We start from the raw sequence: 12,986 nt of genomic DNA on the forward strand, positions 1-12,986 counted from the left end.
ATGGTGGCGCTGCCCGATCAATCTGGGTTTATCCCTGGCCGAGCCACGTCGCACAACCTCAGAACGATATTTTCAGTCCTACACTATCTGCACCCTTCCATTCAGGCGGCGGTCATTTTCTTAGACGCTACGAAAGCGTTTGATTCGCTCGAATGGCCCTACCTGTTTAGGATCCTGGGCAGGATTGGATTTAGCCCCCTTTTCATAAACTTGGTCAGGCTATTATACGCCGCTCCCAGGGCGCGAGTGCGGGTGAACGGATTGATCTCCCAGCCTTTTGACATCTCCCGCGGGACTAGGCAGGGGTGCCCCCTGTCTCCATTACTCTTTGCTATAGCTATGGAGCCTCTTGCGGCACGGGTACGGCAACACCACACAGCGAGAGGTCTTGGTTTTAGTTCTCGCAACCTGCTGATTTCCCTATATGCGGACGATGTCACGCTCTATGTCGCCAACCCCGCTGAGAATTTAAATCCGCTGTTGCGGGAGTTCGTACGCTTCGAGGGTCTGGCGGGGGTGTCTATCAACTGGTCCAAATCGGTTGCATTCCCTTTAACGGATACCACACCTGAGGTGCGGTCCGATTACCCCCTGCGCTGGAAACCGGATTCAGTCAAGTACCTAGGGGTCAGGATCAGCCGCAGCTTAAGTGACTTGTGGACCTTGTATTATGGTAGGGCGGTGGACTGGCTGGAGAGGAAAATAGAACTTTGGAACAAACTTCCCCTGTCTCTGGTAGCAAGAATAGCACTGGCAAAAATGGTGGTCCTGCCTAAATTCTTGTATTTATTTGTAAACCTCCCGATACCCCTGACTGCGCACTTTCACGCGCGAGTGAGATCGCTTCTGCTGACGCGGGTCAGGCGAGGTCATCCTGGGCGCTACTTACGCTCCCGCTGCGGCAGGGCGGACTGGGGGCCCCTGATATGAAACTGTACTCACTATGTGCGCAAGCTCAATTTCTTCACTTTTGGGTTTTCCCCCACTCCTTATCAGCCACATGTTGCGGTGGAGTTGGCAGTCGTGGCTCCTTTGCCCCTAAACGTGGCATTGTATGGGAAAGCGCCCCGTCCATCAAAGGATGTTGACACTGTAGCCCTGCTCCGCTGGACGTGGCGGGAGCTGCAAAGGAGGGCAAAACTCCCTCTTCTTTATGCGCCAGCCATTCCCCTGAGGGGCAATCCGATGTTGCCCTGCCTGCAGGACAGTGGGGGGGACGTCACTATTGGGGGGAAGCCCTTGCTTACTTTCGCCGACATTTACCCCAACTGCTCCTTCAGAGCTCCCGTTTCTGGAGGGGTTGGCCCACCTGAGTCCTTTGCTGACCTCTTTACTCGCCATAAGATCAGAGAATCCTGTAAAACCCTGTCGCCACAGTTTCCGGAGGAGCCCACGCAGCTCCAGGCATTACAAAATTTGCTCTCCAAAGCATCTCCTAAAAAACTCGTGCCCAGGTTGTACAATAGTATGCAGGAACAGACCCCTGTGGTTGTACCTCTTTCCATGCACGCATGGAACGCGGAACTAGGCTATCAGTTGTCGGAAGAACAATGGGCTTTCTGCTGCAGACAATTGACGGAACTATCGCCTAACTACAGGTTGCGCCTGGTGCATTTCAAGTTCTTACTCAGGTACTATCGCACGCCGCGGGCGCTACACCGCATGGGACTCAGGGAGGATTATACATGTTGGAGATGCGGATCCGCAAATGCTTCTTTTCTACATGGGGCATGGAGTTGCCCTCGGCTTGAGGAGTACTGGTCGAACATTTTTACGGCCACCAATCAAATTTTACTTCGATCTGATACGCCAACTCCCCATCGTGGGCTGCTGGGGTATGTTCAGGATACTCCACCAAAGGCTAGGAAATTACATGCGCTCTTGCTCCTTTATGCTAAGAGGCAGGTGGCGGTGCGCTGGGGTCGTAGATCCCTGCCTAAATTCACCGAGTGGGTGAAGGATGTCACATATGGTAATACTCAACTTGAACGCTATTGGGAAGCGATGCCAGCTGCGTCCCGGCCCAGAGATATCTGGGAGCCGTTTCTGCAGTGGTCGCGGGAGAGAGCGGGCTCCCCCAATTCCACGCGTTCGGTGTCTGGCAGTGTATCCGACGATATGGGTTGACACTGTCGGTCGGGTGGATGGGCTTGCTGGTGCTGCGGAGTTCTGGTCATTTTCGCGGCACGCTGCTGCATTCTGTGGGTGGAGGGATTGGGATTGGGCTCCGATGTCTGGGGGGTGTGGTGTCATGACATGCCTGTCCCGGAGTCTGTGTACTGACAGGCATCCACTCGCGCCTCTCACACTGTACGGCGGTCCGCTCCATAGGTGTATTTGGTTTTTTTCTTTGTTCCTCTCTCTTCTTTCTCGTTTTTTTTTATTTGCTGTTGTATATGGACACTGCTTCCTTTGCAGGTCTTGCTCCTCCATTGCTAGAGAAGTACGTTTTCCCTATTTTGCTACTTTCCGTTTGTACCACCGTTTGTTCTGTTTAGGTTCGCAGAAAAGGGGATTTGGGGTTAAACGAAAATCGATACTCGTTACTATGTTGTTTACAGTGCCTGATTGGTTTTGATCCTGTCTGATTTTGCTGCGGATATGTATGTCCATAACTGTAATGTCATTGACTTGCTGGTTTGAATAAACAAATTTCCCAAAAAAAAAAAAATGACTGACTGCATTTACAAAGCCTGGAGAATCGAGGGGGTGTCCTGTTCATGCAGGGGCACCCTCTTACTTATAGCCAAGCACCCTGCCCTCAGGACTGAAGAGCCTGCCATAAGGGTGACTTATAGGCTTTAAGTGTAGTGACCTCGCATATAAGGAAACTTATATTTGTTGTGAGGTGCAAGCACCAACTCACACAGGCTGCAACGGCAGGCCTGTAGTCACAGTTTGAGTGGGCTCCCATGCGTGGCACAAAACATGGTGCAGCCCATGGGAGACCCATGGTGTGCCTATGCCCGGTGTAACTTAGTAACATATACTCGGGACTTACAAGGGTGCAACAGTAGCCAATTGTGGAGTTACAACAGAACTTACTATGGGCAATATAGGGAGAAAGTGAGTGGGGTCCTGATTAGCAGGATTCCAGTCAGACTAGTAAAAAATATACTGACACCAAGCAAAAAAGTGGGGGTAACCATGAAAGCAGATCCTATTTTCCGACAAAGACCAACACCAGAAATGTAGGGCCAAACAAAGGGTCAGTGTAAATAACAGAAGTAAAAGATAGGGAGGCAATGCTAACAGCATAAGAACCATGGAGGCCAGAAGCAAAGGACAATCCTCGTGTGCACAGAACAACCTGTGCCTGGCCAACAAGCCAGAGAACAAAATGAATGAGGATCCTGACGTCACCCAAGATCGCACCCGGTATGCCTATTAGTACAAGGGAGACGAACCCCCAAAGGGGTAAGAACTGCAACGGCACTCACAAGACGTGGAGGAAATTCCCAGTAAAAGAATCCCAAGGGATCACAAACCTCCGTATGATCCAACCCAGAGTGGACGGGTAAGGAACCCATGTCCAATAAGAACGGAAGAGGAAAATCAGCATTAAACCTAAAAAGGGGTAGAAGGCACAACAGAAGAACAGCCAGGCCAGTAACGAAATGCTGAGGTTATTATCGGAGGTGTCAGGGAAACTGCTTCAATCGAAACGTGAAAGCAACGACAGCTCCGTGTAAGGCAGAAGCAGAGGAAAAACAGGCCATGCAGAGGCATAGAAGAGGTAGGGCGGCCGAGTTGGCCGCCCATGTCAAGATACGAACAATGGATGGCCATAAGGAACCAACGAGAGCAAGAGAAAGCGGACAAGGGCCCATCTTGCCCGTGTATAGCCAGAACTAGCACAAGAAATGCTAATGTATGAAGAGAGAAAGAAGGAACAGCACTCAGGGCAAAAACCATGCCCCTTCCCCTGCATCCGCCAGGAAAGAAGGGCACCAGACAGAGTGGAAGGAAAGAAACTCCTGGCCAGTGTGAAGAATACGCAGGAAACAGGGGGAAGGGGGTTAAGAACCACCCCCGTGCACCATCTTAAGACTTGCACCAGGGCACCAAGCATGGCATGTGTAGGAATTCCCTACAAGGGGTACTATATGGCATCAGAAATATTATTGAGGAATACCTTTAAGGCATACACATGAAGTACCCTTTCAAACAGGGAACAAGGTGACAGTGCATTCGAACAATTCCATGAAAATAACCCAATCAGAACTTGGGTAGAAAGCAAAGAACACCGTGCAACCACTGGCATAGACAAAAAACAGGGTCAGAAATAAAGACGCGTCCCAGGAAACAACCAGGGACCACAACCTGACATCAACATGTTAAAAGTGCAAGAAAAAAAAATATGTGCTGAGGCAGGGCACCACACCAGACCGCACATGGAGGGACAAGTGAAAGCAGAAGCTAACTAACATTGCCCTATAACGGCCCACACAGAAGGGAATACGGGAGACCATTCCCAGCCCGGCCTAGTACTGAGGGAAGAAGAGGAAGGTATGGTAATCAGGTATTAAGATTTTGCTTCATTCCGACTATCCCGAAAACGGTGTAAAGTGAAGTTAGTTTGAGAGCCAAACAGATATTGACCATAGCAAGGCATGTTCACCAAGGTGAACTGAACAGCTCAGAAAAGCCAGTGGTACATAGCCAGCGCGCCGACGAACAGTCACCGAAAGGGCCATGGACGTCTGACAGAATCTGTGGGACCCATGCCACAATGAATCAGTAATGTAGCTGCCTGACTGCCATCATGGCTCACATGAGAAAGAGTGTCTTGAGAATCATCAAGGACTGAGGGGAGAAGGTGCGAGACTGAATCCCACAACACATGAGAAAAACAGCCCAAACCACAAGCTGTGTTATGGGACCAAAAAGTGGAGCTAGTAGCAGAAAAGATATAACGACAAAAAGCATCCACACCTTCAGACTCTCTGTCCGGAGGGATGTCAGGAACACCGCTGATGTTGAGGGAGGCTGTAGCAGCCTGAACTACAAAGCTGTGCAGTGTAGGTTGGCAGGAAAGGCAGAGCGGGTCTCTAGGGGCAGGATGGTGCCTATGAGCTACAGACCAGTCCATGGAGGTCCTGGAAAACGGTTTAGCCCAAGTGCCCAACAGAATATCAAAGAGGGTTTCACTGAAGAAAAGTACAGGCTCAGTTCTCAGCTGGCCCTGTTGAAGCACCACAAGTAGGGGATCAATGGCCACTTCACAGAAGGAAGCTGCAGCTCCAGAACTACATCAACTCTGAGCAAAACCAGAGCTAGCCTCTGAAGCAAGGCAAGGAGGAGAAAACAGGCCAGAGGATCGGGAACAATAAAGGCCACAAGCGTCACCAAGGGAAAAAACCCAATGAAACTCTGGAGGAGGCTCAGTCATGTGATCACCCACATCACCAAACTACCGATGCAGCAAGGAGTAAATAGCAGGGGGCTCCTCTGAAAGCGGAAGAAGATAGCCTGAAGAGGACTGTTCCACCAACGCTGTTCCCAGCGCCACGAAGGTGACACCTCGGCGTCAGGCAGGAGAGACAAAGTAGGGTAGATCGATGCTGTTGACACCGAGGTCGGCACCCTCGGATCCAACACAGGTGTCACAGGTGGCAACTCCGAAGAGCTGTGCACTGGAGCTGAGGAGGAACCGATCACGGATTCACAGGGCCCTGCTGACACAGAGGGAGGTCCTGCCGGTTTGGAGTCAGTCGAGGCCTCACCGACCTCCTTGGGGCCGAGAAGTGCACCAGAGGGAGGCTGAGAGCAAAAAATGGCATGGAGGGATAGATACTTATCCCTCATCTCAGCCAGAGTCGTCTTGGTGCCGGGAAACACCAGAAGGTGCGGCCCAGATTCTCGCTCTGACACCAAAATCTGAGAAATCGGAGGCAACACCGCACCTATGTGGTAAAATTGGGGAAGGCCGCAGTGCTGACTGCCTATGGCGTGACTTACCAGGTGACAGCGAGGACGAAGGACTGTGGGAGCTGGTCCTCGAACGAAGAAGAAGACTGTGGCCGACGAGGGGTCATCAACCACAGCACCACCAACTGTGCCATGTAGCGCTCATCCAACGTCGACGACCGAAGATGAAGATACAAGCTGCACAGTTCAGAGTCAGGGTGTGCGCCTAGATACCACATGCAAATAGGATGACGGTGCGGGTCAACATCAAAGACCTTGAAGATGTCTAGAAAAAAGCACACTGTTTCATCATGGTAGGACAAAAAAGGTCGGAGGTACCACTCTCCAGATCCGGGTGGAAGCGCAGAAAGGAAGAAACTGGTGTCAGTGTGTCAGGGGAAGTCTTATATGTACTCTGACGACGTCGCAACTGGTGGCCGATGTCACTACAGAGTCGCTCATTGCCCTCTACCAACGCGCAATGGTACTGCTGTAAAAAAAAAAAAGTATGGATCCAGTCTAGCATCTGGGGATGATTCTAGGGTAAGATATCAGAGGTAAAATGTCTCTGTATTACCACAAACTCGCTAGCTCTTAAGACAACAGGCAATACTGTAGCTCTGTGACTCAAATGATATGTTTACTTCTCCTGACTACAGCTATAGAACCAGCGCTGTCATAGTTTCTGGGTGAGAAGTAGGGTAGGTGCAAGAGTCTGTGCACTTCCACAAAACTATTGTGATGGCAAGCACCCTCTCTATGACTTATGGAGCACTATGCCCAGTTTAAATAGATAGGACCACTATTTGGGTCCACCGAGTGGCACTACTTGATTCAATAAGGCCACAGTATAACCCTTTTCCTCACCACTTCATTCACTTCCCTATGGTCCTGAAGAAGCGCAAAGGATCTCCTTCTGAGACCACACTACAGCGAGAAACATGTCGACCCCATCCCCTTTTTAAACAACACTGCATTTGTCTAGCTACTGAGGGTCATAACTACCCTCGAGCAGCACACAACCTTTTGGTCTATTAAACGGTGACAGAAGGATCCTCCTCATTAAATTAGTCCACTTTAGATACCCTCTATTCACCTTTTAGTACTCACTTCTCATGTAACACTGCACACAGACCCGCACACACCTGCCGGATAGAGCACTAAAAAGATCTCCGACAGAGTGACTCTTTGGGGGACCCGTAGGGACTTTGCAGCGCCGGCCCGACGAGGAGCACCGCCCCATGATGAAGCATGACTTCCTTCCGGATGTGTGAGAGCATCAAAGGAAAGTCTCACTGGTACCGTCCCATTTCTCTAGAAACAACTTATTCAGTCGGCCCTTTTGCGGACTTCTTTTGGGCAGTCCAATTTCTTGTGTCAGCTTTTTACATCTACAAAGCTTACCAGGATTATGACAACTGGGAGCATCTCTAATTCCAATTATGTTGGGTCGTTGTTTGAGTGGAATGTTTTAGGTGTCAGGAATTTCGTTGTACACTTTTTTTGGCCACTGGTGTTTCAATTGCACAAGTTATAGGTCACTGCAGAACCAAAGGTTAGCTCATTACCAGTTTTGAGTACAGAGTTTCCGCATCTGTATCCCTTTCACAAACTGACACGCTTATGATAAAAAAGGCTCTGAAAAAGTAAAGCAATCCTAAAGACCACAGATGTGATCCAACAGAACCCAACAAGATGACACAACATAAATCCAGATTAGGGTCAGTGGATATGAGTAAGTGGGATTTATTGTATGGTATGGTTGTGTGACCTCACTGTGTAATAAACTTACCAACTCATTTAGGACCCTTCGGTTTCTTTGTCAAACCTTCAGCTCAACCCAAGGTAGTTGTGGCTCTGAGCAGCAAGGCTTGCACAAAAGAACAACTGGAAAGCATTTAAACAGCACTTAAGCAATTGAAGACGAAATTTACAAGACACCCAAAAAATTAGACACAAATTTATAAAAATAGACAATTTTTCACTTGGAGTCATCTAAGGGCACCAACTCCAGTGGGAAGTCAGTCAGGGGGACCAGCAAGGTCACACAGCAGGTGAAACAGTCTCCAGTAAGTTCCAGGCACTCTTATTGTTTGCAGAAATTTCCTATGGAGGTGGCCATGAATGAAAGGATGAAGGATGTTGTGATGTGGTCAACAGGAGATCTTGGTCCATGAAGGGGTGAGGCGGTCCTGGTCACAGGATTGATGGAGCTCGAAGACCTCTCTGTGCTAGCAGACGTCCAGTTTCACAGTCACTGGTCTACTTTCCTGGGCCAATAACTTGTCCTCAGGAGGTCCCAGTTGCACTTCAAAGACACCACCGGTTTCACTAAATCAGGTGCAACTTTGTGCGCCAGGTCCTGGTCACTGTTGCTGTACGGCGCGGTTGGAGGCGAATTGAAGACTTTGGGCTACCAAATTGCCTCATCAGGCTTCTCAGCGGTTGCATGTCGGGGTTTTACAGGAGGCCAGTTCACTGACCATTGGCGTCGCTTAGCTTTGGCTGTGCTCTGGAGGCGTTTTCACCTCGACCAAGATACAGCAGACATAGTGCCTCTCCTTTGCTAGCCACCAGGTCCAGCAGGTGTAATCCACGTCAGTGAAGCCTCTCATTGCTGGTTCCAAAGTGCAGCAGGGCAGTCCTTCTTCGACCCCTGGTACCATATACTAGGGGCTTACAAGCACCTCAGGCTATGCCAGTTGAGGACAAGCCACTTAAACATGCACAATTTTAAGGGTCAGAGCACATGCACGAGTCCTCTTAGAAGGACTCATGGCATTTCAGAGCCATTACACCAGTACAAAGTAGTGAAAATGGGGGCAAACAAATTGGAGTAAAATCAAATCTTGCAAGTGGGAGACATTATAATTTGCTTAATATCACCACTCCAGAAGGTGTTAGTGTTAGCACCGCTAGTTTTCTTTGTCTTGTTCTTCTGAAATGATAAGTATTGACTGAACATTAGTGTTATTGAGTGGTTTGTGTCTGTTCTAATGGTTGGAAAAGGATCTTGGCTAGGACTTTGGCACCTACTCCCGTAACATTCCTGCAAACTCCACACACCCCAACATTTTTTGAAGTTTTAACAGTAGTGGAATTAACAAGAAGATAAATTACCATCCTAAGATTGCTATGTAAAGATCAGACAGCATGTAAAACATACTACGGGGTTTAAAAAAAAAAAAACTATATCCCAACTGTAAACTCTTACCTGGAATGTGCAGGACCGCAACTGCAGTCCTTCCTGGATAAACTGATCCACCACACCCTGGACATTAATCCTCTTCTCTTTGGTCAAAGAGGAGATTGGAAAAGAACGGATGATCACCTGCTCTCCCACTAGGATGTTGTGACAAAGAGGCATGTAAGACAGAAAAACACAAAATAAATGCTGCCATCAGACAATCCAACGATAAACAGAGATTGTCCAAGAGAGAAACTAAACAAAATGAAAACAAACCTATTGTGTCTGGATTTTATGGCATGACACGGAGGCCAACATTATGCAAATTCTCCTTTATTGCCACAGAATAGAACATAGAACTTGTGAACATTCTGGAAAATAGTATAAACTCCATGAGCACAAAGCTATCATCCTTCTTTGTTGCTGCTGCTCATAAGATAAGTACTCTCATTTAATTTGTTGTTTTTTCTTTCATGTATCTATTGAGAAATGTTGTAGTTTTTCACTCTATAACTAACCATTTTAACTTTACCTCGCATGTCTGGGTCCTATTGACCCTACCATGCGTTTGTTTCGTTTTTTATCCAGGACGTATGTCTCCTTTGAGGTCTGAATGAGTTTGTCTACACTCTTGCCCTTAAAATCAGCCTTCAACTACTTTTTCTTTGCACGCTTAATCGCTTAATTTCCCTTCCGTTGGCTTGCTCTTCCATGCGCCTTTTAAAATTGTGTTCATAAACACATGAGCGCCTCTCATGATTCTAGACGCGATTACGGGTGCTGCCTAGCGACGTGCTCGGTGCGATCCACGCCCGCCCCCGTACCTCCGTGCTGCACCCGAGTCTTTCTGCACCCCCGGGCGCATTTATCACCTACCTTGCCTTCTGCCCCTCAGGTTTTTGCACTTGCTCTCGCCTACTCGGCGATCAACTTCCTTACCTCACCGCGACGCGCGTCTTCCATCACGCGTCACGAACACCAAAAATTAAAGGAATGGTCCTTAAACAACCACGCACGTAAGAAATGTGCGTGGTTGTCTTAGCTTCTTAAATCAACAGTTGCTCGTCCTTTTCTCACGCGATCGAGGCAGTTAAAACCAATTTTTTTCACTGCGAATAATTATCTATGCATGGTCCATATTTTAAAAATAATTATACCCACTATATAAAAAAAAGAAAAAAAAAAGAAAGAAAAAGGCAAGGGAGAGAATTAAGGTAGGAAGACACAATCTATCAGGCTGAATTTTTTTATACAATACTATATTAATTGATTTAAAGGGGAAAGACAAGTTTCAATAAAACACTTGTCTTTATTAATCCTTTTACCCCTTCCATTATGTCTTCCACTGACACATCATTAGAAACCAAACTAGACCTAATGGTTTCTAAAGCCATGGATAAAGCCATGGATTCGTTCAATGACCTTATAAATAAAAAATTAAATGAAACCATTAATAAAAAAAATTGAAATTTTTACAAGGGGATGGCCCTCTACTAGCGGGGCACATAACTTAAACCCCAAAGAAGGGACAGTGAAGGTCCCAAGGAAAAGAACCGGAACAGAACAATCAGATTTAAGATCAAAAAGAACCAAGGTATCACTAAATTTGGATATATCTCGCTTACAAGGCGGAGACCAGAACGATGCCCAGGGCATCTCAGAAGGGCAAGAAACAGGCCTACAAACCCCTATACACTTGGACAGCGACGACCGATACGAGGCGGAGATAGATCTCTCATGCCCGTCATCCCTTGATTCGGACATTGAGGTCCAGGAAAATAATTCAATTGATAACTCTGAAGAGGCAAACAAGGCCTCAGGATCGAAAATGGGTATCACTGACCCTTTTGGAGACAATATGTTCGATCCACTACTAATAAAACATCCCCTATCTCCCGAATGGCTACCGTCACAGCACGTAGCAGACTATATTAGCTTCTGGCTAAGAAGAGAGATCCCGAAAGAAGTGAGATCCAGATTAAGATCAGAATGCCCTCGGCTATCACTCCCTGACAAAATCGCCTTCACACCTGAACTTGATCCTAAGGTCGTCGCATTCATAGCCAAAGGCGCCAAAGACCCAAGAAAAGGCATAGATAAAAGCCTTAGATCATGTCAAGACTGCCTACTTGATTTAATTGGTCCTCTAACCAAAATGTTTGACATGGCGGAAAACGCCTACGTTGGTGGCATCCCTGTTGACGCAAAGGAACTTCGCGAATGGGTGCTAAGGTCCATCTGCCTTCTTGGCAATGCGAACACTGCCATATCTAATGAAAGAAGAAAGGGCATACTCCTTAGAATAGACACCAAACTAACTGAATTGGCTAACAAAGAGGCAGGACCCACCTCTCAAGGACTCCTATTCGGAGAGGACTTTATATGTGATATGGCCAAATACATTGGAGCATTCAGCTCCATACAAAAGTCACAACGCGAAGTGTTCCAAGATAAAAATTTTGGACGGGCCGGGAGAATGCGGGGTCGATTCCCCGGCCGTGGACAACCCACTTCAAGACCCTTTTTGGGACGAGGAAATAGGTTCCAACAAACATCTTTCTACGGGAATCATTCCTTCTACCCTCAGAGACAACGCTTCAGAGGAAGATCGTTTTGAGGCGAGAGGAAGAGCAGAGCTTTCTCAACAGGTAGGTCTTTCGACAGGCCCTCCCGATACCCCTGTAAAAGTGGGAGGGAGACTAGCCCTTTTCTCTGGCAACTGGACATTGATAACCCAAGATCCATGGGTCCTACAAACAGTTCAAGGTTACAAAATAGACTTTATAGACTCCCCCTTCCAAACGGAAATACCACACAAAATATTTTTTTCACAAGAACAGAAAAAACTAGTATCTCAGGAAGTGAAAGATCTTCTAACCAAAGGGGCTATAAGAGAGAGCTCAGAAATAGGCTTTATAAGCAATATTTTCCTGGTCGAAAAGAAAGACAAAACACAGAGACCTGTCATAAATTTAAAAAATCTGAACAGTTGGGTTTCCTATCACCACTTCAAGATGGAGGGAATCCATTTCCTCAGAGACGTTTTGAGGAACGGCGACTGGCTAACACGCCTAGACTTAAAAGATGCCTACCTCACAATTCCCATTTGGCCCCCTCACAGGAAGTTCCTCCAGTTCACCTGGGAGAAAAAACTATGGGAATTTTTCAGGCTTCCTTTCGGACTGTCATCAGCCCCTTGGTGTTTCACCACGGTCTTGCATCCGGTAGTAGCATGGCTAAGGGAAAGGGGGGGGAAGACTAATAATCTATCTGGACGACATCCTTATCATGGCTCAGTCCAAGACGAAAATCTATCAACACACAAACCTTACTATTCACCTTCTGAAGCATCTAGACTTCATTATAAATACAAAAAAATCATGCGCTATCCCTTCTCAAGAAACCCAATTCTTGAGATTCATGGTAAACACGATATCGGGAGAATTAAAGTTACCAAGGGAGAAATTAAAGAAACTCAAAAAGGAACTAAAAAAGATTCTTTCCCTGAAATATTTCCCATTGAGACTTCTAGCGAGAATTCTGGGTCTCCTCTCCTCAACCATTCAAGCAATATTCCCGGGCCCTCTTCATTACAGAGCCCTTCAGAGACTTAAGGCGAAAGCCTTGAAATCGAGTTTGTCCTACTCCCAGATGACTTACTTAGACGAAGAATCGAGTGGTTGAGGAATGCAGAAGCATGGAATGGCAATGCCATCTTCGGGGAAACCCCAGACCTGATAATAGAGTCGGATGCGAGTCTAGACTCTAGACGGCTGGGGTGCAACTTGCGCCAACCTTTCCACAGGGGGGCGATGGACAACAAAGGAGAAGAATCTACCTATCAACTGCCTTGAACTTTTAGCCGGTTCCTTTGCTGTTCGAAGTTTTT

At 47.4% G+C, this 12,986-nt stretch overlaps 1 protein-coding gene across 8 annotated transcripts in view; it reads right to left on the reverse strand.

Annotated features, from left to right (window-relative positions):
- The window catches only part of SBF1 (SET binding factor 1), a 1,208,265-nt gene that overhangs the window by 471,159 nt on the left and 724,120 nt on the right, over positions 1-12,986 (reverse strand). For all 8 annotated transcript variants that reach the window (XM_085653743.1, XM_085653740.1, XM_085653741.1 and 5 more), the window contains exon 23: positions 9,125-9,252. In XM_085653743.1, coding sequence (XP_085509869.1) covers positions 9,125-9,252 — 128 coding nt within the window. The remainder of the gene's footprint in view (positions 1-9,124; positions 9,253-12,986) is intronic.

Source organism: Triturus cristatus, chromosome 4_1, assembly GCF_964204655.1.
Source record: "Triturus cristatus chromosome 4_1, aTriCri1.1, whole genome shotgun sequence".
NCBI classification, from domain to species: domain Eukaryota; kingdom Metazoa; phylum Chordata; class Amphibia; order Caudata; family Salamandridae; genus Triturus; species Triturus cristatus.